Raw genomic sequence first — 27225 nt, forward strand, 5'->3', positions numbered from 1 at the left:
TCTCTGAGTACGGTTATCCAGCCAGTTATGCACCTATCTTATAGTAGCCCCATCTAAGTTGTATTTGCCTAGTTTATTGATAAGAATATTATGCAAGACCGTATCAAATGCCTTAAAGTCTAGGTATACCACATCCACCGCTTCTCCCTTATCCACAAGACTCGTTATCCTATCAAAGAAAGCTATCAGATTGGTTTGACATGATTTGTTCTTTACAATCCATGCTGGCTATTCCCTATCACCTTACCACCTTCCAAGTGTTTGCAGATGATTTCCTTAATTACTTGCTCCATTATCTTCCCTGGCACAGAAGTGAAACTAACTGGTCCATAGTTTCCTGGGTTGTTTTTATTTCTCTTTTTATAGATGGGCACTATATTTGCCTTTTTCCAGTCTTCTGGAATCTCTCCTGTCTCCCATGATTTCCCAAAGATAATAGGTAGAGGCTCAGATACCTCCTCCTCTATTAGCTCCTTGAGTATTCTAGGATGCATTTAATCAGGCCCTGGTGACTTGCAGGCATCTAACTTTTCTAAGTGACTTTTAACTTGTTCTTTTATTATTTTATCTTCTAAACCTACCCCATTAGCATTCACTATGTTAGGCATTCCTTCAGACTTCTCAGTGAAGACTGAAACAAAAGTCATTAAGCATCTCTGCCATTTCCAAGTTACTGTTTCTCCCTCCCCACTGAGCAGTGGGCCTACCCTGTCCTTGGTCTTCCTCTTGCTTCTAATGTATTGATAAAAAGTCGTCTTGTTTCCCTTTATTCCTGTAGCTAGTTTGAGCTCATTTTGTGCCTTTGCCTTTCTAATCTTGCCCCTGCATTCCTGTGTTGTTTGCCTATATCCATCCTTTGTAATTTGTCCTAGTTTCCATTTTTTATATGACTCCTTTTTATTTTTTAGATCATGCAAGATCTCGTGGTTAAGCCAAGGTGGTCTTTTCCCACATTTTCTACCTTTCCTACCCAGTGGAATAGCTTGCTTTTCGGCCCTTAAGTGTCCCTTTGAAATACTGCCAACTTTCCTCAGTTGTTTTTCCCCTCAGTCTTGATTCCCATGGGACCTTACCTATCAGCTCTCTGAGCTTACCAAAATCCGCCTTCCTGAAATCCATTGTCTCTATTTTGCTATTCTCCCTTCTACCCTTCCTTAGAATTGTGAACTCTATGATTTCATGATCACTTTCACCCAAGCTGCCTTCCACTTTCAAATTCTCGAGTTCCTCCCTATTTGTTAAAATCAAATCTAGAACAGCTTCCCACCAGTAGCTTTTTCAACCTTCTGAAATAAAAAGTTGTCTACAATGCAGTCCAAAAACTTATTGGATAGTCTGTACGTCCCTGTGTCATTTTTCCCAATATCTATCTGGATAGTTGAAGTCCCCCATCACCACCGAATCTTGGGCTTTGGATGATTTTTAGTTGTTTAAAAAAAGCCTCTTCCCCCTAGTTAGGTGGCCTGTAGTAGACTCCTATCATGACATCTCCCTTGTTTTTTTACCCCTTTTAGCCTAACCCAGAGACTCTCAACACTTCGGTCTCCTATGTCCATCTCCACCTCAATCCAAGTGTGTACATTTTTAATATGTATAAGACAACACCTCCTCCCTTTTCCCCCTGTCTATCCTTCCTGAGCAAGCTGTACCCATCCATACCAACATTCCAATCATGTGTATTATCCCACCAAGTTTTGGTGATGCCAACAATGTCATAGTTGTATTTCCAATGCTGTCTTCATGCCAGCAGTTTGTGGGTGTTATAGGTTACTGCATATGATACAAATCACACATGGGCATAGTTTGGGGGGGGGGAGTGCAGGGGGACATTGCTCCCCTCAACAGAAGAGTGGCTTGGGGGGTATGTGGGGTCATATACCACTCCCCACCCCTGATTTTCTGTGAGGGCCAAGCTGAGGGGGAGGGGAGTTCTAGCCATCCCATGCTGTGCTGCCTCCATCTGCACCCCCAGTGCCTCCCTATCTGCGCAGTGGGGCTGGGTGAGGAGCAGGTTGTAGCAGCTACTCCAGGTCGCTACTTCTGCAGCTGGATGCTGCTTCCTGTGTTCTAGTGCCCGTTTCCTATACACATTAGGTTGCCAACCCTCCAGGATTGCCCTAGAGTCTCCAGGACTTCAAAATTAATTTTTCATTATAGATTGTCATGTGATGAAACCTCTAGGACTATGTCTAACCAAAATTGGCAAACCTACAACTGAGTGGCCGTGGGGTGAGGGGGCAGGGCTGGGGGTATAGGATGATGGGGAAGAGACGGGGCTAGGGGAGGCAGCTGCAGGAGCACAGGGAAGCACGGGTGCAGCCACATCACCCCAGCAGCCAGTGCCAGAGTGCTCAGGTCACCGCAGCAGCAGGGTCTCTTCTCCCCCCCGGAACTGGCTTCAGCGTGCACCTGTGTGCCTGCGTACATGGGCACCCAGCCCGCCCCAGCAAACTGCGCCCATGAAACCACAGCGGCGAAGAGCCATGGAAAAGGGGCGGTGTCTAGCTCTAGGGGCGGGGAGTTTCGGGTCGCTTCTGTTAAACGTCACAGTGAGCGGGCTGGGGCGATTGGTTGGACTGCGGGGGCGTCACATGCCGGGGTATCCCTGTCCGAGGCCATGTGGGCGAGGCCGGTAGGGACGGCCGAGCCGTGGCTGCTCCTCGCTGGCCCGAGAGTCCGCTGGTCGCTCGCCGCGCTAGCGCCCGTGGGCGACCGCATGGAAGAGCCCGGCCCGGGGAACCTCGAGGCGGGGGACGCGCCCCCCGCGGCCAAGAGACGGCGGCTGCTGGCCGGGGAGGAGAAGCGGCCGGGCCGCGGCGAGCGCTACGTGCCGCCCCCGAGGAAGCGCAACCCCGGCGTGAGCTTCAGCGAGACGCACTTCGCCGAGACCCGCTACTACTTCGAGGGCGGGCTGCGCAAGGTGCGGCCCTACCACTTCGACTTCCAGACCTACTGCAAGGGCCGCTGGGTGGGCAAGAGCCTGCTGCACGTCTTCAGCACCGAGTTCCGCGCCCAGCCCATCGACTACTACCGGGCCGCGGCCAGCGCCGGCCGCCTGCGCCTCAACGAGCAGCCCGTGCGGGACCTCGGCATCGTGCTCAAGGCAGGTCCCCGGCGGCCCCGCCCGCCTGCGCCAGACCCCGGGTTCCCTTACCGCGGCTTGGCACCGGCGGGGGCTTACGTCTCGGGGGGTGGGGGCATCGATTTGGTAATCTCAGGAACATGTTCCACACCTTTGGGGAGAGAGATCCCCTCCCGCGTGCAGCGCCCCTCTGTCCCACCCGGACCGTCATCTTCTCACCCTCCTTCCTGCTACCCCCATGGCCTCAGCTGGCCGCTCTGTCTCCGTGGGGAGCAGCCCTCCCCTCTGGACCGCTGGCTCCCTACAACAGTTACTGCAGTTGCGGGTTCATTGCCTGGCTGTGTGTGTGGAGGAAGGGGTGTCCTGTTTCCCACGCTAGAGCGCAAGCCCCCGGTCTAGACTACAAAAAACTGCTAATTAAAACAATATTTTGAAATGTGTGTAGCTAATTTGTGGTGACCTGAAGTGGGGAGAATAGCCCACATAAAGAAAATAGCCTACATAAAGAGAACCTAGTTCTCTAGTATGTTATGATGGTTTTTTGTTCTTCCATTCATATGGGAAAAGAAAATAATGTAATATCTTTTGGCCACAACCACATTTAAACATAATTATTGTTTTGTATTGTGGTAGGACCCGAAGCTATATGCAGTACAAACCTACAGGAAGACCTAGTCCTTTATCTGAGGAGCGTGGAGAAAGGCTTTCTCTGCATGGGGCTGCTTTTCAGTATAACTTAAAGTGTGACTTTAAACCACAAGTGCTGGATGTAACTTAATGATGGTATTTGAAGCTGTTTTAGTTAAAATTTCAGGGCATAGGCAGTTCACCTGCAGGAGTCAGGAAGGAATTTATCTCCCTCAAGCAGCATTGCACACAAGTGGCCTTTTGCATTATGAGTCTTCCCCCTTCCTAAGAAATACTAGGCATGGGAACATTGTTTTGAGATAGGGTTTGGTAAACCAGTATGCTTAATGATTATAATACAGTCCTATTTTCCAGTATACACTGGAACCCCGCTATAACGCGCCCCGTGATAACGCGAATTCGTTTATAACGCGGGGCGAGTCTGGCCCCGGCGGCTGCAGCAGGTGCGGGACAAGTCTGGCAGGCACAGGGCGTTTGGGATCCATGCCCCAGCGGCTGCAGCAGGAGCAACTCTCCCTGCAGCCCTGGCGCGCCCCTGGGGTTCTCACCTCTGTCCCCGGCAGGGCCCGCTCCAACCCGCCTCCTTCCCTCCCCGCCGACCGATGTAGGGGGCGGCAGCGCGGAGGAGGGGAGCGCCCTGCTGGGAGCGGGCTGCAGAGTGGCGCGGAGCCCTCCCGGCAGTCGGCGCGGCAGGCCGGCGGCGGTCGTCTTCGGGGGCCCCGCTCCCCTGGCCAAAGCCCCGGCCGGAGCGCAGCAGCCCAGTGGCCCCGCGACCCCGGCTGGAGTACGGCGGCCCCACTCTCCCAGACGGATCACGGCCAGCCCCGCTTTCCCGGCAGGACCTCCGGCCGGAGCGCGCATAGCCCCGTGGCCCCGCTCTCCCGGCCGGAGCGGGGCCGGCCCCGCTTTCCCGGCGGGACCTCGGGCCGGAGCGCGGCCGGCCCCGTGGCCCTCCCTCCCCCAGCCGGCAATCCCAAGTGCTGCCCCAGGAATCGAGCCCTGGCGGCAGGAGAGGCCGAGTGGCCAGCGCCCCAGCTGAAGGAAGCCTTGGCCACCCCCCTTCTCTGTCTCCCCGCTCCCTCCCTCCCCCTAGCCAGGGCGTGGAAGATGAACACAAGTACAGTGGAACTCCGCTATAACGCGACCCCGCATTTACCGCGATTGAATTTTTTGGACCCCAATGATCACGTTATAGCGGGGTTCCACTGTATTTTTAGCTGGTTTCTTAATGTTGGGTCCCACGTTATTCTGGACATGTGTTTTCTATCCCTTATTTCTCACAGATCGAGGATATTTGGGGAAATCATATCTATTCTAATAATCTGTTTGTTTTTCTTGTAGAATAACGATTTTCTGAGGAATACAGTGCATCGCCATGAGCCTCCAGTCACTGCTCAGCCTATCCGGATCTTGGTAGAGAATGACGAGGTGGTTGTCGTGGACAAACCCTCATCTTTACCTGTACACCCATGCGGCAGATTTCGACACAACACAGTCATCTTCATCTTGGGCAAAGAGCATAACCTGAAGGAGTTGCACACTATTCACCGGCTTGATCGCATGACTTCTGGTGTGCTTATATTTGCCAAGACTGCAGAAGTGTCTAAGAGGATTGATGAGCAAGTTCGGCAGAGACAGGTGAGGGCTGAGGACTTAAGTGATTTTCAAAGTGCATCTTTAAAGAGCTCTTGAAGCAGGTTTGGTCCGAGTACAGACTGTTGGCCAAACACCAGTCCCAAAGTTTACATTGCAGCCTGTGGCTGCTTTAATTTTTAATGCATAAATACAGCTTATGTCTAGGGGCATTGCATTTTAGGGCCTGTAGTCTCAGTAGGTCAGAGCTTTTTTTTTTAAGATGAAGACAGGTGCAAATTACATGCACCCTTGTGCTCTTGGTAAGATGCTATTGTGGTGCTCCACTGAGCAGAATTTGGGTGCCTCAGTAGGTTGTATAGTGGATAAGTGTGCTAGTTTGTGAGACAATAATTGAGAGGATATTGATGTTTTAATAAAAACCCTATTTCAATTTTGAAGGACTCAAATTATCTTGTAAATATTCTATGCAATAGCCTGTTGTGACATTCCCCAGGGTGCATGCTGAACTGCTATGGCCCCTTAGCTCTCCAGCCTGGGATGCCTTTTACATTGCTTTGCTAGTGAACAGCAAACCTCTCCAGGCTCTGATCACTCACAGCCACCAGCATGCAAAGTCTCTCTCAGCTGAGTACATGAATGATGTGTACTGCCATCCATAAATAGATACAGGGCAACATCCGCATATCCCTGAGTCCGAGCCTTGTACCTTCAGTAGCCCACTGGATCGTACAAGTTCATAAATTAGTCCGTCATTCCTACAAAGGGTAATGAATATGCATCAGCCTTTGTTGTCTCAAGTGGAGACTTTCCAAACACTTCAACCAAACACACTGGTTTAGATAAAACAGTATCTTTCTCTAGTTAATAAACTTGTTTTAGATTTTAAGTAGGGCTGTCTATTGATCGCAGTTAATGCATGAGATTAACGCAAAACAAATTAATTAGATTTTAAAAAGTCATGATTAATCGCAGTTTTAATCACACTGTTAAACAATAATAGAATACCAATTTAAATTTATTATCTTTTGGATGTTTTTCTACATTTTCAAATATATTGATTTCAGTTATAACACAGAACACAAAGTGTACAGTGCTCTCTTTATATTATTTTTGATTACAAATATTTGCACTGTAAAAAGATAAGAGATTGTAATTTTCAATTCACCTCATACTAGTCCACTCAGTCCTACTTGTTCAGCCAATCATCAAGACAAAAACGGTTGTTTATATTTACTGGCGATAATTCTGCCCCCTTCTTATTTACAATGTCACTTGAAAGTGAGAACAGGCTTTTGCATGGCACTGTTCTATTCAGCATTACAAGGTATTTGCATACCAGATATGCTAAACATTTGTATGCCCCTTCATGCTTCAACTTGTGGGCTCTAAAATTTTACATTGTTTTTGAGTGCAGTTATGTAAAAACAAAAAATAATAATTCTACCTTTAAGTTTCATTTTCACGATAGAGATTGCACGACCGTACTTGTATGAGGTGAATTGAAAAACTATTTTTTTTACAGTGCAAATATTTGTACTCAAAAATAATAGAGTACTGTATGCTTTGTTTTGTGTATTGTAATTGAAATCAATATATTTGAAAATGTAGAAAAACATCCACAAATATTTATAATAAATTAAATTGGTATTCTGTTATTGTTTAACAGTGCAATTAAAACTGCAATTAATATGCAGCTATTTTTAAATCTTGCGATTAATTGTGATTATTTTTTTAATAGTTTGATAGCCCTAATTTTAAGTGATTTACAAGTGATAAGGCATAAAAGTCAGAGTTGGTTACAAAAGAAGAAAAAAGATAAACACGCAAGCAAATTCCTAAACTTTACCAAGATTAATACGTTTAAAGCAAAAAGTTTCTGTCACCCAAAAACTTTCAGTAGTCTGTACTGGCTGGAAAAACCTCTAGGCCAGGATCATTTAAACTCATAGGTGCTGGAACTGGGGGATGTTTCTCTGAAAATATCCACTTAATGTGCAGCAGCAGTCAACAAAGTGAACAGAGTGTCATTAAGAAAGGGATAGATAATAAGACAGAAATCCATAGTATGCCCACATCTTGAAGACTGCTTGCAGATGTGGTTGCCCCATCTCAAAAAAGATATATTGGAATTGGAAAAGATTCAGAAAAGGGCAACAGAAATGATTAGGGGTGGGTATGGCATGGCTTCCATATGAGGAGAGATTAATAAGACTGGGACTTTTCAGCTTGGAAAAAGACAACTAAGAGAGATATGATCGAGGTCTATAAAAATCATGACTGGTGTGGAGAAAATAAATAAGGAAGTGTTCTTTACTCCTCCTATCACAAGAACTACGGGTCACCAAATGAAATTAATAGGCAGCAAGTTTAAAACAATCAAAAGGAAGTATTTTTTCACACCACGCACAGTCCATCTATGGAACTCGTTGCCAGAGGATATTGTGAAGGCCAAGACTATAACAGGGTTTTAAAAAGAACTAGAAAAGTTTATGGAGGATAGGTCCATCAATGGCTATTAGCCAGAATGGGGAGGGATGGTGTCCCTAGCCTCTGTTTGCCAGAAGCTGGGAATGGGCGACAGGGGATGGATCACTTGATGATTACCTGTTCTGTTCATTCCCTCTGGGGCACCGGGCGTTGGCACCTGTCAAAAGACAGGATACTGGGCTAGATGAACCTTTGGTCTGACCCAGTATGGCCATTCTTATGTTGAAGTGGTTTCCGTTATATACAGGGTTAACAGCTTGGTTCAGTGACTCTCAGCACCCCCACTATAAAAATTGTTCCAGTACCCCAGCTCTCCTTAGTTTAGTGATGCACCTGTTGTCTTTCAAGTGATCTTCTATGAGTAAAGATGGGAGAGGAGAGGTATATAGAGGCATTTTTTCTCTCTTCTTATACTCTGACCCTTTGCACTGGAAAAGTCTTTGCTGGGTCATGGTGTCAGGCAGTTCCATGGCGTATGTGAACTGCCAACTGACCTTCAGGTGAATTATAAATTTCTTGTTTACAGTGCTCGTGCTGGTATATCTCCGATTAAGCAGGTAATGGCCTTTTAGCACCTAGGTGATGTCTTTGTCTTTGAGAAAATGGTCTGCGGGCATTACCCAGAACTACAGCGTATTTCAGTAACAATCCTATAGTAAAATCTCATAGCTCCATATACAATGTTGATACACAGATTTTTACAGGACAGTGTTGTTCAGTAGATTGAGTTTTCAAATGATACCTCACAAGGCATACTTTGTACAAAATAGATCATAACCATATAAAAGTGCTGAACATGGGGTACAGGGTGTCACACCCGCAGCCTGCCAATCCCAGTTATGGGACTCTGGCTTTTAAGATTTGCAGCAAGGGCCCAAAAGTAAGGGGGGACAACAAAAATCAGAATAAATCTTGACATAAATTTGGGTTTAATGTTGTTGTTAAAATAGTTTCCTAGGACTTAGTTGAAATGTTGAATTATGAAGTTATCAAACTCCATTAATAAAGTACACCTGAGTGGGACAGAAGCCATTGTAGGTCTAAATAGAAGACTTCACTATATAATAAGGTACACTTGAGATGCTTGTTTGCTTCTCCTGTTTATCTGCAATCCTATAACTGAAATGTCTGAACTTCCCCACATATCTGTAAGTGAAGGGGAGGGCAGGAATGGTTCGTATTAAGCTTAATGTAGTTGGAGCTCGAGAGAGATTTACATTGAGTCTGGATTGATGTGTTTCTGATGTTTACTCTGTTTTCCCCCTGTAGCTGGAAAAGGAGTACGTCTGCCGTGTGCTTGGGGAGTTTCCAGAAAATGAAGTGACCTGTGAGGAACCCATCCTGGTTGTTTCTTACAAAGTGGGGGTGTGTCGTGTGGACCCCAAAGGCAAATCCTGTAAAACTGTCTTCCAAAGGCTTAGTTATAATGGCAAGACCAGTGTGGTCAAGTGTTTTCCATACACGGGTCGCACCCACCAGATCCGGGTCCATTTGCAATTCCTGGGATATCCAATTGTTAATGACCCCATCTACAATATGGAGGCCTGGGGCCCTACTAAGGGTAAGGGTGGTGAGATTAATAAAACCGATGAGGAGCTTCTCAGGGCTTTAGTGGAAGAACATCGTTCCAAACAGAGTTTGAGCATCTTAGACATTTCAGAGGAGGACCTGAAGCCCATTGTGGGAAGTGAAGAAAGTGACCGTTCAGGTTACTGTACTAAGCCAGTTGAGATTACGCCCATAAGCGCAGACTCCTGCAGAACTGAGGTCTCTAAGGATCAGAAAGAAGCTGAAATACTGGCTTGTTCACCAAATTCTGATACCAGACCAGAAACACATGAAGCAAACCCTGAAGGAGCTAGTTCAAGTGGGAATCAGGCTGGAGCAAACCCTGAAGGAGCTAGTTCAAGTGGGAATCAGGCTGGAGCAAATCCTGAAGGAGCTAGTTCAAGTGGGAATCAGGATGGACATACAGAAGAAAAGGACCCTCTGTGTGAAGAGTGTAAAATAGTAAGGCAGGACCCATCTCCTAGGGAGCTGGTGATGTACCTGCATGCCTTACGCTACAAGGGAGCAGAGTTTGAATACAATTCCAAGATGCCAGACTGGGCTCTAGAGGACTGGGATGAGAGCTAAGAATAGACACTGAGACTCTTGTGTTTCATTTTAGTTTTGTGGAAGGAAAGTATTTGGTAAAGTCCTGAACTTGTGTGGTAAAAATATCTCATTGGAGCTACTGCAATCTTACATCATTATTTATTGTGTTGTGCCTGGATTGCTTGTGAATTTTGAGGAGGTGGGAAGAGTTCGTCCTGATTAGTCTTGAGAACTCTTTCCTAACAATGAACCTGCTGACAGCTACTGAAGGGAGAGATGGTTAATCCAAGACACCTTAACTGTTTTCCTTTAAGATAGTAACAGTGATGGGTAAAAAATATTACTCAAAGGTGGGAAGCTTGGAACAATTGCTTCCTCTTCTCACCACATGGTGTTCGGGTTGCATCCTTGTTTGCAAATTGAATGCGGTTGCTTACTAAATGCATACAACTAAGACAATCAGCATCTTGGCTCTTTTCCTGTATGTCAGTTATCTAACTCCCCTGTCTTTCTGGGTAAGAGTTGGTCAGATGTTAGTCAATCTAAAATACTTCAGGTGTCACACCCAGATCAATTTCAGTTATGTTCTTAGTTTTGTTCATACCAAGGCACTGTGCAGGCTGGTTCTTTTCCTGCCAGGTTAATCTTCATTCATTTTATTTGGATTTCTGTTGCATTGTGCAGTTCTTGTCAATAAGACATTTCCATCCTCCTGTGTGTTTCCAGCTTCCTTCCTTTTTTTTGTTCTAGCATGGAGCACAGTCTGTCCTTAAATCAGCTTTGCAAAATTCCTTGGACAAGCATACTGCTCCAACTAAAAATTCAGTAGCCCAAAGAAATGGTCTATTTTGCTGTTAAGGAGTCCATATCTGTAGGTACTCCCATCCAAAACAATCTCTACATACTTTAACCAGTCTCTTGTTTCCTTTCCCTATATTTTCTACCTCCTCCCATATAGTTTCTCTCCTTATTACTTAACCCCCATTACGCTCTATACTGTACATCTTGTACTGTGCATATCTTTTCTAACATATTTTAACCACCTCCTTCCATGTACTCACACACTGGGCTTAGAAAGCTTAACAAATACATAATAGCCAGAAAGCTAAGTCTGATATGGAAGGTGGCAGGGGCTTGCTGTTTCAAGGACGGCTCTACTCCACCCTCTTTTGGCTTTTTGGTTGTTCTAAGCAGGGGTGTTTCTACTATCCTAGCCTTCATTTTGCAGCTCCCAGCCTCAGTAGAAGGAGCTTCAGTATCCGCCTCTGCTATTGCTCAGAGACTTTGTGAACTGCTGCAGAATGAAACACCTGATTGCAGCAGTGATATCAACAAGATACAGGGTTCTGAATAGTAAAAGTGAAACTGAAAATACTTAGGTTAGTTTTCACTTTGCTGCAGCTTGTTCTGAAAGTTCTAACCCACAGCTGAGGCATTTCAAGAATTAGAGCTCTCCATCTGTGTGTGTGTGTGTGTGTGAGAGAGAGAGAGACTTTAGGATATACAAAAAGTTAACCTTGCGTGGGGGTTTGTTTGTTTTTTAAGGGAAGGACAGTGGTTTACTCACCGGGACATTTCCTATTTGCTGTGGCAAAGTGGATTTTTCCATCCCAACCTTAAATGATAATGCTTATGTTGGTAGATGTGTGCTAGCTCCTTTGTGCTTGCCCTGCATTGGACAGTAAATCCAAACATGTATAAGCCAGTGCATTGCTGGTAAGTTTTCTGTCTGATATTAGGAAGTCTAGAATGTTATCAGCTTACTCCAAGGATGCCAAGAGTGCATCTAGAATAGAAAAGAGTGTGGGGATCTTCACCAAACAAAAATCCTCTCTCGCTACTGAGTGCTTTGTTTGAACAACATGCATAGTCCTTTGATTATTACAGCAGCACTTAGAGGCCTTGACCAGAGCCTTATGGTGGTATGCATTGCCCACACCTAATAAGAAGATAGTCTGTAAGCCTTATCAGGGCAGGGGCTAACTGTGAACATTCGCATCTAATCTTCTATTTGCCCAAACGAGCCATATCTTCAAAGAGGGTTTCTTCAGTATTCATAATCTTGACCATGTGAAATACAAAGGTGACTTAAAGTAAGAAACTGCACAACTGCCACTTTACCTAGTAATTTACGTGTGTTAATGCTACTTGTTTTCTTTATTATTCTGTGGCTATAGTGTGTGGGGGAGAAGTACAGAGGCTCCATGATTTACCAGCTAGTATGTCACATTGCCCCATTCTGCAAAATGAAAGATCATTAGTGTAACAACAGCAGGGGAAGTTTTTTTTAACTCTGGTTTAACTTTGCTGACTGACACGTTGAAGAATGTGTTGAATTTATCATTCTGCCACTTGAATAAATACATCCAACAGAGAGGTCCTCTAGCAACATCAGGAAAGACCAGAATTGCTGAGAGTGCATGCACACACCAAAAAAACCAACCCACCCTGCAGCATTTTAAATAAATAAATATATACACACTTCCAAAAAAAATCCTTGGTGGATCACTGCATAAAGCTGACGGTAAAGAACAAAGTGCTGTTTTATAAATCTAGGTAAACCCTTCTGTCCGCCCTTTGAAGAAATTAATTTTGAGCTTGAGCCTGGAAGCCATGAAAGCTGCAGCTGGAGCTCTCAGGGTTTCCATGCTTCCTGATGAGGGAATGGCAGCCCTGCCTCAAGCTGTTGCTCTCAGGAGCTGGACTCCCAGTACCATAGGGAGCCTGGAAGTTCAGAGAGCCCCATCTCCAGTTGGGGCTTCCAGGCTGTCTGCCACTGAGCCAGACTCCCCAGTCAACTTGCACCCCGGATGCCTATACTCTATTAGCTTGGGGAGCCAGCTGGTGTGGGAATTTGGTAGCCCTAGGGTTGCCAGCCGTGGGCCATCCATGTGGCCAGGATGCCATGGGGCTAGTGGACCATGGAATCCCTGGCAGCTGCTGACCTGGTTCATGTCCATTTCACCGCTGCTCATGACTGAATGGTAGCCTTGAAAATGAATCATAGAATATCAGGGTTGGAAGGGACCTCAAAATGACTGTTTGATAGCTGCTATTTAGTGGTGGGAAGTAGTGAAACTGACATGAATTATTTCAGTTTCACTAAGCAACTACCTGGGAGCTATTTCCACAGGTGCTGGAACTAAGAGTGATATTGCACCCCCGACCTTGAAATGGTTTCCATTATATACAGGGTTTACCATTAGGTTTAATGGCTCTCAGCACCCCCCCCTATAAAAATTGTTCCAGCACCCCCTGCATATTTCATTTTGAAAACACTGTTTTGGTGTTTCTGAAACATGATTTTTCAGAATCTCCAGTTCATGGGAAATTTTGAACATTGAAATTTCCCATGACCTGGAAATTCCAAATTTCAGCCAACTGTAGTCCCAAGTTTAATTCTGCTGTCTTCTCTATCTCTTCTGTAAGAGGACCACCACAGGAAGCAAATCCCTTATAATGCTAAAGTGTGGAGGTAATTTATGTTCCTGTGTGGCAAACGGAAGGCTGAAAAGCCTATTGTGGAAAATGTTGGGGAAGGAGTAAGTACAAATAATGTTTTGAGTGCTGTGTCTCAGCTTCATTTTTCTCTGGCCATGCTTAACAGTTACTATTAAGGCCTTAATACACCACAACATTATCTAACGTATCCCGTTGCTGATAGAGAAACTGACTGTGATTACTGGCCCCAAAACAACTTGAACTGTGGGAGGTTAAGGTTTATTATTCAAGCATCCTCCCTGTGAGCATTGCAATTCATTGTTTTATTTGAGTTAAAAGCTGCTGTCTACATTACATTGTGTGTGCAGTGTAATTTGTATGCAGATAGATTGGACTCTGCACAAATCTGGCTGTTTCCTTTTTATAAAGATAATTGAACATACCAAAGGCAATTACAAGGTGGTGTAATTAAAGATGTCAACCTGTTTACCATAAACCCTGCTCTATGACTGGTTCAAGGGGGGGGGGGGGGAATTCTCAGCTAAAACCATGGGGTAGAGAGCCTTGGTGATGGAGTGATTCTGTGCATGTTTCATGTAGGTGGATATGCTGCTTGGGGAAAGGGAAGAATGTTGAGATTGAAGTTCTCTCTCTCTCTCTCTACAGAACAGGTACAGCAATGGCAACAGTAGTATAGGCTTCTCGCCCACTCACTAATGTGCCTTAACCATGATCTGAAGAGGCTGCTGGCTAGTCAGTCTCTTGTGACCCATTCATTCCTGGTCCTCTGTGCCAAACTGACAACAAGGGGGGCTAATTGTGATGTTTGTGTATGTGATGTGAATGCTACCGGCTTTGGTCTTAATGTGGATAAGGCTTTTTGGGTGGGTTCCAAAGAATGGACTTGGCCAGCATGCTAGCTTGGCATCATGCGCTGTCAGTCAGCAGTTTCTAGCTTGGGGGCTGCTGAGGGCAAATACATCCCTTGTTCCCTAGGTCAATGGACTAGATAGAGGCTGGTTACCTTTACATGCAAATCACCACTTATTTTGTTGCTGTAGTTCATAGGAATCCCAATAATGAACCAGGACCCGTAGAGTGATGGCCACACACCAGAAGGCACAGAGACACATAAGGATGGGGGAAGGAGTGCAGGGACAAATGGGGATGAGGGGTAGGGGGTGCAGGGCTACAACAGGGTGGGGGAGAGGGCTGGCTGGGGGTGTGTGGTGCTACATGGAGGAAGGGAGATGGGTGAGTGGGGGCACAGAGATACATAGGGATGGGGGACAGAGTGCAGGGACACATGGGGACGGGCAGATGTGCCTGAATGGGAGAGGCTAGGGGTCAGCCAGGGTCTACATGGGGGAAGCTCTCTAACAATCCCTCCCTGCGCGCCCCCCCCCCAAAAAAAAGTGGTCCATACTTTTCCCACCCATGTCCAACAACCCTCTCAAGTTCACACCCAGACTCCTTTCCAGCAATTGCTTCCCTCTCCCTCAGCTTCTCCATTACCCCTGACTCCCCCAAGCCTTTGCACTGCTTCTGGGGGGTGCAGGAAATATGGTTCTGTATTGTAGTTTGAATGAATTACCCAGTTCTGTATTAGTATGCCTAATAAGGAATCTATTTGTCAAAAAACATGTCCTGAATCTTTTTTGTTGTCTGTATTGTTACAGACATACTTGCTGACAGGTATTTTGAAATAAATTACCAAAATAATTGAAACTGGTGTGATTATATTGTGCTATATTGACCTAAAATATTCAGAATTTTAAAATATTGGGCACATAATTTCTAATTTTTTGGTACAGAATTCCTCCAGGAGTAACACAGCAATAGCCCCTGCTGGAACTCTTAAACTCTTCTGGGAGCTTTGCTTTACTACACCTGACCCAGAAAATGCATCAAGGACTGGGAAGCAGGAAGATAACAGAGAATGAATCCCTAAAATGTGTCTGAGATATATGTAGTCATATCTTGCTTACCTTACTAACTCATCAGCCTGCCGAGGTGCCTGTTTGCATAGATAAAGCTATCGTGAATTGGCCGAGAGAGATTATTTTCTCTCTCTAACTTCCATCAGGATTTTTAGTACGGTTAACAACTTTTCAAATCTACCATTACAGTATGCACCTAAAGGTACTGTAAATAGTTGTAATTATGTGTTTAAGCCATGGAACAGAATTGCCTCAGGGGAGCCCTTCTGTTTCATTAACTGCATATTTCATCTAAAAAGAGATGTATTAGAACTAGAAAAAATACAGAGAAGTGTTACTTGCACAAAATTCTGTTACTCGCACACTCTAGGGGCACCCACCTTTACCCAGTTCCTAGGGCTTAAGGCGTAACCCTCTTAATTTAGGCACCCCCCCTTCCCTGTTCCTAGAGCTCAGGCATAATCTTACGCTCTAGGGCAGCCACCCTTACCTTGTTCCTAGGGCTCAGGTGTAACCCTGTTAATTTAGGCACCCACTCTTATCCATCTGTGGGCTCAGGGCCTAACTTTACACTCTGGGTTTGTGGGGTCTTTTACGGGTGAAAGAGCCTTACACAGTAATATCCTATTTAACCTCTCTTAACAGTTACCAAAACAAAATACTCAAGCTAAGCACACAATGCTCACTACTCCCAATAAGGCAGATGAACTTTTCTTGACGGACAATTAGGATCAGGTCATCTGGGGACTCCAGCTTCTGCATGGTGTAGTTGGTGTGGTGTTTTGAGGTCTGGCAGCTCTGATCTTGGGGCTGTGTCCTGGAGTTGGTTCCAAAAAACTTCCTTTTAGATCACAGTTTATATAGTGAAACTTGAGTCTTGCTTAGCTGTACCTTAACCAATCACTTTACTAAACAATTTTCTAACCAATCCCAACATACTGTAAAACAATCCTTTAACCAATCATACCCCATCACCTTAATTGATTTACACCTAGCAAAATTAATTAATTATGTAACAGGCAGAAACAATCAAAGAACCAGACAGAGCTCATACAAACAAAGAAATGAGGATTTCACAACCACAACAATTGATAAGTGATTTTGTGCCAGACAGAATGCTATTGAACTAAGTTTTCTTTAACCATCTCAAGATTTGTTTCTTTATCTGGTGATGGTGGGTGCTATTAGGACAGGATCACCTTAACAGCCTGATACTACATTGTTTTAATGTAATTTAGATGGAATGTGACTTTCTGCTTCTTAGCTCAGGCTGCTGCTCTCCTATTATGGCCATAGACAAAGGTGCCCTAAGCCTTACAATATGACTGCAGGAAAAGGCCTTATCCTTACAGAAGGGCAACAACAATGATAAGGGTATGGAATAGCTTCCATAGGAGGAGAGATTAAAAAAACACTAGGATTGTTAAACTTGGCAAAGAGATGACGGGGACAGAATAGGATAGAGGTGTATAAAATCGTGAATGATATGGAGAAAGTGAATAAGGAAGAATACTCAACATAAAATAAGAACCAGCAGGTTTAAAACAAACAGAAGGAAGTACTTCATCACACAAATCACAGTCAACCTGTGGAACTCGTTGCCGGGGATGTTGCTATAAAGGCCAAAAGTATAACTGAATTCAAAAGAGAATTAGATACATTCATGGAGGATAGGTCCATCAGTGGCTATTAGCCATGGTGATCAGCGATGCAACCCCATGCTCTCGGTGTCCCTAACCTCTGACAGCTATTGGATTGGATGATAGAGAATGGATCACTTGATAAATTGCCCTGTTCTTTTTGCCCTCTGTGACGCATCTGGCACCTGCCACTATCAGAGACAAGATACTGAGCTAGATGGCCCATTGGTCTCAGCCAGCATAGCCACTCTTACGTTCACTTTTGAAAAAGCAATCTAATGATAGATTGAAAGGACAGAAGGAGCCAGTTTGCTTTCTTGGATACAATAATTTATGTTTTAAAATCTGCTTCATTTCAGGATAGACTGGACTAGTTCCAATAAATAAGCATTTGGAACAAAAAAAAAATTGTCTCCATGTCATTTTATTAAAGGGATTGGAATCAATTTGCCTGAGCCCCTGACCTTGCAAGCCTTACCCAAATGAATAACTTCACTGAGGTCAATAGGACTACTTGTATGGGACTACAGTGAAAATGCTACAGCAGCACTGTAGCTGCACTCTTGTAGCTCTTCAGCTCTTCACTGCAGCGACAGGAGGGTTTCTCCCATCGCTGGAGTTAATCCACCTCCCCAAAAGGTGGTGGCTAGGTTGAAGGAAGAATTCTTCTGTCGACCTAGCACTGACTTCACTGGCTGTGGATTTTTCATACACCTAAGTGACATAGCTGGGTCAACTTAATTTTTTAGTGTAGACCTGGCAAAGGCTGCCTGGAGTGTAGGACTGCAAGAATAGACTCAGGAGGGGCTTGATCTAGGAGCCTGCAATGCCTGCAATAGCAGAGAGCAAGTGCTTTCTAGGGACTTTGATCCCAATACAGCTTAGTTTTCATGATTATTTGTAGGGTGCACTTTATGACCTTGGGCCAGCCAAGACACTCAGGAAAGTGAATAAACATCACTTCATTTTGTTGACAATACAAAGAGACTAATTTGCAAGGGGAACATGACAGAAATGAACATCAAAAGAAACAAGTTTATAATCAACTCCCAAATCCCAAACTTCAGCAGGCTGATACTCCTTCCCTTAGCAGCTGTGTGGGCTTCCTTCCAGCCCACACAATTCTTGTCTCGGCAGGATGTGTACAGTATAGGAAGGCTGTTTTGCCACAGTGGGCTAAATTAAAGGTGTAAAGATATCCTGAATATCAATCCCTTTTATTTAGTTTGGTCTCACCATTAAAGGCTTTTGTGTGTCTTTGCAAATCCTCCACCGCAAATGTCACTGCCTTTCAGGGGCGTATGAAGTGCATTCTAAAAAGCTATGAAACCTGCACCCCCAACAGATGAATCTGTTGTCTTAAGTAACTGCTTTGAGTATTCCTAAGGATTCTGCTTTCCTTTGGTCATAAATATGTCCACTTGGTCTAGTTGAAGACAGCTTCTAGAAAAAGAAGTAAACAGGGAGGTGGCAAAGTTTGCAGATGATACAAAATTATTCAGGATAGTTAAGTCCAAAGTTGACTGTGAAATTACAAAGGGATCTCACAAAACTAGGTGACTGGGCAACAAAATGGTAAGTGAAATTCAATGCTGATAAATGCAAAGTAATGCACATTGTAAAACATAATTCCAACTATATATACAAAATTATGGGGACTAAATTAGCTATTGCCACTTAAGAACGAGATCTTGGAGTCATTGTGGATAGTTCTCTGAAAACATCTGCTCAAGGTGCAAAGGCAATGAAAAAAGCTAACAATGTTAGGAGCAATTAGGAAATGGATAGATAAAACAGAAAATATAATGACACTATATAAATGCAAAGTATACCCACATCTTGAATACTGTGTACAGTTCTGATTGCCCCTTCTCAAAAATAAAGATATATTAGACATTGAAAAGGTACAGAGAAGGGCACCAAAACTGATTAAGGGTATGGAATAGCTTCTGTATGAGGAGAAATTAAAAGGACTGGGATTATTCAGTTTGGAAAAGAGATGACTGAGGGGGAATATGACAGAGGTCTATAAAATCATGAATGGTGAGAAGAAGTGTTATTTACCCCTTCATATAACACAAAAACCAGGGGTCACCCAATAAAATTAATAGGCAGCAGGTTTAAAACAAACAAAAGGAAGTACTTCTTCCCACAGCACACAGTCAACCTCTGGAACTCATAGCCAGGGGATGTTGTGAAGGCAAAAACTATATCTGGGTTCAAAAAAGAATTAGAAAAGTTCATGGAGAATAGGGCTACCAACAGCTATTAGGCAAGATGGTCAGGGATGCAACTCCATGCTCTGGATGTCCTTAAGCATCTGATTGCCAGATGCTTGGACTGGACAGCAGGGGATGGATCGTTTGATGATTGCCCTGTTTTATTCAGTCCCTTTGAAGCACCTGGCATTGGCCATTGTCAGAAGACAGGATATTAGGCTAGATGGACCACTGGTCTGACTCAGTATGGCCATTCTTATGTACAGCTGATTTTTGCTGTGCTCTAATGTGTTTGCTTTATATCAGGTTTCAGTGTGCTTAATTTAGAAAGTGCTTTGGAACCCTTCAGATGAAAAGTATTATTTACATATAAATTATTATCACAAATTTGATCTCTCCCAGTTTAATATATATATTTTTAAAATAGCTAAAGCAAATCTATAAGTTTATCTGATTTCCAAGGCATTTTGCTCTTTAAAGATAACCTGTAAGGAGTTTTTTTTAATTGGATTTCCATGTTTTTATTTTTGTGTTTTGTTTTTGCTGCTTTATGATGTATAAAAGAAGACTGAATCAGTTTGTTTTCCTGCTTCTATTTTGCTGTGGAAATATCAAGACTGTTGTCTTTTCTGGTTTCCTGAAAGGCCCCTGGGAGATCTCTGTGATATTTATTGCGAGCTCTCAAACATTCATTGAAGGGGTGCGGGAGGTTGAAACTTTTAGCAAAGACATCATCAATCATCATTATCATCATCACCAAAGGAAATCCCAAAGGGACATAGCTTCCTTGCAGATCGAGCACCACTCCAATCAATCTTTAGTTAGGACCTTAAGATAGTCTGGCTGGATATTCAGTCTTTGTCCATCATTGGTAATCTTATCATGTCACCAAAGCTTTTGGTAACCATATAATCACTGTCCATGCGGCAACATTCCTTAGTAAATATGCTTTATAATTTGTTGATCTTCCATCCTAATACTATGTCTGTATCAAGAAAGCTGCTGAAACGGAATCAGTGCTGATGGAGGTGGTTGGTGGGTTTGGCTACAAATAGTCTCATTTTTGATCTTGTCCTGCCACTTAATATGGAACAGTTTATAGACATGATGAGAATCAAAAATGCCAATCAACTGCTCTTCACCCTACCTTAGTGCACACATTTCACTGCCATACAACAGCGTTGGTATAACTGCGACTGTAGAGCTGCAGATTCATAGCAAGCTTGATGTCACAACTTCACCAGAGAGGCTACTGAAGGGCTCGAAACAAAGCAGCAGTTGCTGCTATATGAGTGGCCACCTCTCTCTAGCCTCCTTCAGCACTGTCTATGATGCTTCCCAAGTATTGTACAATTGCCACCTGCCGAGTGTCCCATCTGGACAGGTTAACAGTGAGCTGGTTGTAATCTGGAGTTGGAGGGTGCTTGATGGTAATGGCCAGGGACTTAGTTTTGTCTGGATTAATAACCAAGGCAATGTGCATTGCTTCTCACCTGACCTGATAATTCAAAGATAACCTTTCTCCAAAATATGAGTTACTAATATTAAACAGTTGTAAATAAATAAAATTGGAGTTTTAAAGAATCTGACTAAAAATCCCTTCCACTGTCAATTGCTCAGTTTTCATTCTCTTGATTTGTGCAATTTCACTGGCTTGTAGTCTTCCACTCTAGACAGGAGATAAACCTCTTAATACAAAAAAACAGGGCGAAAAACTTTTTTTTCTTTTTCTTTTTTCCAGGGAACTTTGTTGGCCTTTAAAAATAAGAACTAGAACAAGGGATAAGTCTTTCCCCTGCCCCCCCCCTTTATTAATCACCTTTAAAACGTGTAGCTGGGAGGAAAGGCATATGTGTTAGTGTGAAACACATAGACACAGGAAATGTTCATGAAAGTTCAGCTATTACTTTCTACTATAAGGAAGCACAGATGTCCATCCGCTATAACTAGGCTTGGCAGAATTCAATTTTTTAAATATAATATCTATGTTTATTTTTAAGCATTTTTTTATCAGTTTAAATTTTCACAGCTGCAGGAAATTATGAGAGGTGTAACATAATGGGGTCAGTCAATAATTATTTAATGACAGTTGATGTTGAGAGTCAAAAGTTAAAGCTTTCCACCCATTAAAACAAAAATTGTCAGTGTCACATGTCAAAAATCTACAAAGTAAATATCCTTAAATCAAACTCTAATAAGTTCTGAGGCAGAATTTTTCTTACTTTGCTTATCTGTAAATTTTGATTATTACTGATAGAAATAATTTTCATCAGTTTGTGTGTGTATGGTGAAATCAACATTTAGACATTTACCAATGAAAAATCTAACTCTTCCAAGCTTACCTATAACAGAAAACAGCTCAGTTCAGCTTGTTAAAATAGGGAAATCCAGATAAGTCCCTATTACCATCAGGGGACAGCCAAGATGCACCTTCTCACCTCAGAGGGTCCTGTGGCACCTTTAAGACTAACAGAAGTATTGGGAGCATAAGCTTTCGTGGGTAAGAACCTCACTTCTTCAGATGCAAGTACTTACTTGCATCTGAAGAAGTGAGGTTCTTACCCACGAAAGCTTATGCTCCCAATACTTCTGTTAGTCTTAAAGGTGCCACAGGACCCTCTGTTGCTTTTTACAGATTCAGACTAACACAGCTACCCCTCTGATACTTATCACCTCAGTGACAGAGGTCAAAAGTCCCCTTTGCAAGAAGCCCAGATGTTATTCTTTGCTCCCTGGGAAAGTGGATAGTTCAGGCCAGGGAGGTTACTCCCACTACAGGAACAAACCCAGTTTTTGTTCTTTATCACAGGGTGAGTGAAGCAAATACCGCAACCACCATAGCAGGGAGTTTCAGGTTATCCTAATAACAGAGGAAAGCCCATTTGTTAGCTCCAATATCAAAGGGGACTCCATATGTCTCCCCAAGCCCAGATGCCTCCCTAGTCCACTGTTGTCTGCAGTGTTGTTGTAGCCCTGTTGGTCCCAGGACATTAGAGTGACAAGATGGGTGAGGTCATATCTTTTATTGAACCAACTTCTGTTGGTGAAAGAGACAAGCTTTTGAGCTCCACAGAGCTCTTCTTCAGGTCTGGGCGGTTGGGCCAGACCAGCACACAGCAGAGAGAAGCATACAGATGTTCCCCCCACCACAGTGAGAAGCACAGGTGTCTTTCCTGCCACAGGAAAGCAGCTATTCTGTAACAACGAGCTGCCCAGATGCTCTTCTGTAATTAAGGAAGTGTTGCTTGCCTACAGCAGTGGGGCAGCCCAGATACCGTATTTCCCAGTAACAAAAAGGACAGGTGCCACCCCCTAACAAAGAGCAAATGGGCTGTCTCCCATAATTCAGTAGTCCTGATGTGTCGTCCCTACCCCGCCGCCCCATGAAGGAGATCTGAAATGTTCCCTATAAGAAAACAGAGCAGATATTTCCTCTATATACTAATACTAGAGAGCGGTTCGGATTATTCCGCCTTAGAAGAAGAAAGCCAGAGCGCTCCCCTGTAACAGCGCGGATCAGATCTTCCCTCTGTAACTAGGCAGCCCGCGTGGCCCGCCTAGAACAGAGCAGCCTCCTTCGCCCCCTAGAACAGAGCAGCTTGGGCCGCCTCGGTGGGAGGGAAGGCAGCACCTGTCCCCCCTACGGAGCTGCTTGGGCAGCAAACTGCCTTTCAGCTGGGGAGGAATGAACTGTCTCTGGCGAGCTCCCCAATCACTTTATAGTCACCCAGCGCCCTGATAGGAGATTGTGATTGAGATCAATGAACCTGGCGGGGATGTTAGGCTCGCTGCTAAATAATCAAGCGCCCCTGCCCGCCCGCCAGCAATAATGTAAGTCCAGCCACTTCATTTATCAATTAAACAGATTAAAAAACACTTTCCGACGAGGATGGGATTCGAACCCACGCGTGCAGAGCACAATGGATTAGCAGTCCATCGCCTTAACCACTCGGCCACCTCGTCACAGAAATCTAAAGCCTCCCGTAGTCTATAAGAAAGGACTCCAGCTAGGCTTAACTTGTTTTTGGGCTCTCTATACGGTATACACATACAGAGGTTCCCACCACGAACGAACAATCCTCCCAGCCGCGCTTTTGGCCCGGGGGGGGGGGGGCCTGAGATAGTTTAGGATGAGGCATTGTAATGCAATACATAGAGCTGACTAAGCGGAGGCTGCCATGTTGTACGGAAATACGGTGGCCGCCATGTTGTACGGCAGAGGGTGTAGGGGCCACCATATTGTACTTGCGGAGTTCGGTTTACCAGGAGCCCAGGGCGCATGCGCAAGAACAGGCGGTTAGGTTTGAATAGTGAAGCGGCGGCCCCGGCCGAGCCTAATGGGCGCAGCGGGAGTAAGCGGCGGCAGCGGCGAGGAGGCGTTGGTGCCTTGAGGGCTGGATCTGGAGCGGAGTCGCGGAGGGTGAGGAGTCCTTAATGGCGGCGTCCCCTGAGGGGCCGGGAGCGGGCTCTGCGGGGGGCCGGCGCGGAGAGAGGTGGGAGGGCGCGGGCCCGGCTCGGGTACGTGCAGGGAGGGCGGGTCACATGAGAGCTCCCCCCGACACCCGCTGCGGGACCCGCTCGGACACCCGCCGCGCCGCCGCTCTGTGTAGGGCGGGAGGGTCTCTGACCGGGCGGGGGCTCCTTCGATCCCGATGGGCCCCTCTCCCGGCCTGGGGCTGAGGGCGGATCGCCTCCCGCTCCTCTGTGTGCCGTGAGGTGAAAGTCTTACAAGAGGTCTTCGCAGCGGAGCTAGGGGGAAAGCCGAGATCTCGGGGTCCCGCACATGCAGGTCTGTGCAGCGCAGCGCAGCTGTCTGCAGATGCTAAGCGTTCCGTTTTTAAAACACTTCTTTTTCCATTGCGAACACGGCCATCACCACTGATCGAAACCTGTTCTCAGCCAAACAACAGCAGTTTTGGGGGGGACCCCAGTGCAGCCTGTCCCATTAGTAAGTTTTGGGACTATTTGCATGCTAACGTTCTTAAGCACAGACAAGTATCAGGGGGTAGCCATGTTAGTCTGTATCTACAAAAACAACAAGGAGTCTGGATGCATCCGAAGAAGTGAGGTTTTTACCCACGAAAGCTTATGCCCAAATAAATCTGTTAGTCTTTAAGGTGCCACCAGACTCCTTGTTGTTTTTTTAAGCACAGACAGTTGTTTTTTACAGCTATTTTGTGCCAATATTTTGTTCCTCCCCCTTCTTAGGCCACATCTACACTAGAAACTTTTGTTGGTATGCGTTATTTCTAAGCAGAATTGTGTAGTAGCAGAATGTAGTAGAATGTCAGTAGCAAGGCATAGGGCCTTTATTACAAAGGATATTTTCAGCAGTGAGGTGGAATAGGAGAGAATTCTAATGCTTTAATGATGGCTAAAAATAGCAGTATAGTTGGGGTAGCATGGGTGGGAGCTCCCAGTACAAGCCCACCTGGACTCTGAGTACATTCTCGGGATGTTAGCTTGAACCATCACCCGTGCTTCCTTGGCTACAGTGTTATTTTTAGCGTGGTAACTCCAGCAGAGCTAGCATGGGTATATCTATGTGAGCTGGGAATCACAGCTCTCAGCTCAAATGTAGACATACCTTCAGGGTAAAGGAGTTGTAAAAGGCCATAAAGTGGTTCTTAAATTGTACACATGTGGTATTCTTTCTGGGGAGTTGGCTAAGTGTTTGAGTGTACCCCAGGATCTGGCACCTGTTGAATCTTATAGTGCCAAGGGCCAGTGTGAATTTGAGCAATGCCTCAATATTCACAAGGAGGGTAAAGGAAACGTGATGTGGGGAACCCACCCTCTTTTTGTCCTTTAATAGTGTTATATGGAATCCTGTGGGTGAGAGAGAATGGGTTGTAAAAGGAGGTGAAGAGCTTGTATGTTTCTGCAACTGTGGTGTTGGCAGACTAAAAGTATGTGTGTTAACAGGAGTAGCTGAAAGAGGGCTGAATTAAGGTTGCATAGGCAACCTTAACTTAACATTTCCTGGCTTGCAGATGTTTGAGTTGTGCTCAAGTCAGCATTCTGCAAAGGGATGACCTACTGCAAAGCAACCTTAACCCTGTGTTAACATAGTTTTTCGCCACTGAATTTCCTATTTCTTTAAACATGATAAGCTATGTTGTTGATAGGAGTTAGTAGTTATTTAAGTAGTTGTACATATCATGTCCTGCAATTAGCATGCTAAGCCAGCTGCCCTCTCACCCCAAACATACATCACCTGTGCCCCACCGGTCCAGCTTTGGCACACCTCTTGAGCCAGGCCAGTTTTATGTTTGAGAGAGAGATTCTCTGACCTCTGTCCAATAGATGTACCCCATATCCGGGAGACACTGAGATATCAGAGCTTGTAATATTTCTATGCCATATAGTACACATTTCCAGTCAGCCATGAACCCTCCAATTTCCCAATCAATATACTTCCAACACCTATTAATAACTTTCATCCTGTGTTGGGATGTGCTGACAGAGCTGTGGGATGCAGGAAGCTTAGGGTGCAGGGGACTGGGATGCACTGGCAGAGCTTTGAGGTGCAGGAGACTGGGGTGAATTGGTAATGCAGGAGGTTGGCGGGCACTGGCAGAGCTGGGGTGCAGGAGAGTTGGGGTGTAGGCTGGTGGGGGTCCACTGGCAGCTGGGGGAGCAGGGTGGTTGGAGTATACTGGCAGAGCTGTGGGGTGCAGAGTATTGGGGTGCACTGGAAGAACTGGGGGTGCTATACCTCCCTCATCTTAGCCTGCAACCTCTCTCGCCTTCCCTAGTATTCATCCCTATTTATCCCCCTCCCAATAAACCCCCTCTCCTTGCTGAAGCTCCAAACCCCAACCCCTTATTCCCCCACTCCTTTGCCCCCTAATATCTTTCCCTTTCCCTCCCAAGAAGCATTCATATGTCTAATTTCCTCCCCCAAAATGAAACTGCCACCTGTGATTCACAAATTGCAGCAACCTCCAGCTGCTCAGTCCCAAACTCCTTTTCTCTTAGGTGGGGACTTATGATTTACTTTTCCTTAGTTCTGTTAATTGAAGGGTGGGCTCACAGCCATTAAGAGGTCTGTCATTCATCCAGTCATTGGAAAAAATAATTCCAACTACACAAATATAATGATGGGGTCTAAATTAGCTGTTTCCACTAAAGAAGGAGATCTTGGAGTCATGGTGGATAGTTGTCTGAAAACTTCAGCTCAATGTGCATCAGTGGTCAAAAAGTTTAATAGAATGTTAGGAAATATTAGGAAAGGGATAGAAAATAAGACAAAGTACAATGCCACTATATAAATCCACGGTATGCCCACACCTTGAATACTGTGTCGAGTTCTGGTCACCTCATCTCAAAAAGGATGTGGGACTGGAAAATGTTCAGAGAAGGGCAACAAAGATGATTGGGGTATGCAATGGCTTCCATACGAGGAGAGACTGAAAAAAATTAGGGTTGTTCAGCTTAGAAAAGGGATAATTGAGGGGATATATGATAGAGGTCTATAAAATCATGAATGGGGTGGAAAAAGTGAACAGAGAAATGTTATTTACCCTTTCCCACAATACAAAAACCCTTGATGAAATTAACAGGCAGTAGGTTTACTACAAGCAAGAGGAAATACTTTTTCTCACAATGCACAATTAACCTGTGGAACTTATTGCTATGGGATGTTATGATAGCCAAAAATATAACTGGGTGGGGGGTGGGGGGGGGGAAACTAGACAAGTTCCTGGAGGATAGGTGCATAAATGGCTATTAGCCAAGATGGTCAGGGATGTAGCCCCATGCCTGGAGTGACCCTTAACTTCTGACTGCCAGAAGTCAAGAGAGGAAGGCAGAGTGGATCTCTCTAAAATTGCCCTGTTCTGTACATTCCCCCTGAAACTTTGGTATTAGCCACTGTTGGAGACTGTATACTGGGCTAGGTGGACCATTGGTCTGACCTGGTATGGTAGCTCTTACGTTTTTATTAGTACCTCTCAGTTTTAACAGTACAAGGCAGCAAAAGAAAACCATTTGGTGATGGGGGCTTTAATTCAGGAACCCCTGGGTCAAATGACCCCAAATTTGGATCACTAACGCTACCCTGTCCTCTCTTG

General features: G+C 44.8%; 1 protein-coding gene and 1 non-coding gene across 2 annotated transcripts; one reads left to right on the forward strand and one right to left on the reverse strand.

Moving 5' to 3' along the window:
• Positions 1–2617: 2617 nt before the first annotated feature.
• On the forward strand, positions 2618–10177 carry RPUSD2 (RNA pseudouridine synthase domain containing 2). Its single transcript, XM_065404165.1, has 3 exons — positions 2618–3103; positions 5072–5368; positions 9083–10177. Exons 1-3 carry the CDS (start codon positions 2618–2620, stop codon positions 9947–9949), a joined length of 1650 nt encoding a protein of 549 aa, XP_065260237.1. The 3' UTR covers positions 9950–10177.
• A 12854-nt stretch (positions 10178–23031) lies between these two features.
• TRNAS-GCU (transfer RNA serine (anticodon GCU)) lies at positions 23032–23113 on the reverse strand. Its single transcript has one exon. It is a non-coding gene; the product is annotated as a tRNA-Ser (tRNA).
• Positions 23114–27225: the final 4112 nt, after the last annotated feature.

The sequence above is a fragment of the Emys orbicularis genome, chromosome 4 (genome assembly GCF_028017835.1).
Source record: "Emys orbicularis isolate rEmyOrb1 chromosome 4, rEmyOrb1.hap1, whole genome shotgun sequence".
NCBI classification, from domain to species: Eukaryota; Metazoa; Chordata; order Testudines; family Emydidae; genus Emys; species Emys orbicularis.

What these genes read in the sequence shown, in the direction of transcription:
- RPUSD2 (XM_065404165.1), top strand. Translation starts at nt 2,618, where the DNA reads ATGTGGGCGAGGCCGGTAGGGACGGCCGAGCCGTGGCTGCTCCTCGCT. An exon ending in ACCTCGGCATCGTGCTCAAG is followed by an intron (nt 3,104 to 5,071) that starts GCAGGTCCCCGG and finishes TTTTTCTTGTAG; the next exon opens with AATAACGATTTTCTGAGGAA. An exon ending in AGCAAGTTCGGCAGAGACAG is followed by an intron (nt 5,369 to 9,082) that starts GTGAGGGCTGAG and finishes TTCCCCCTGTAG; the next exon opens with CTGGAAAAGGAGTACGTCTG.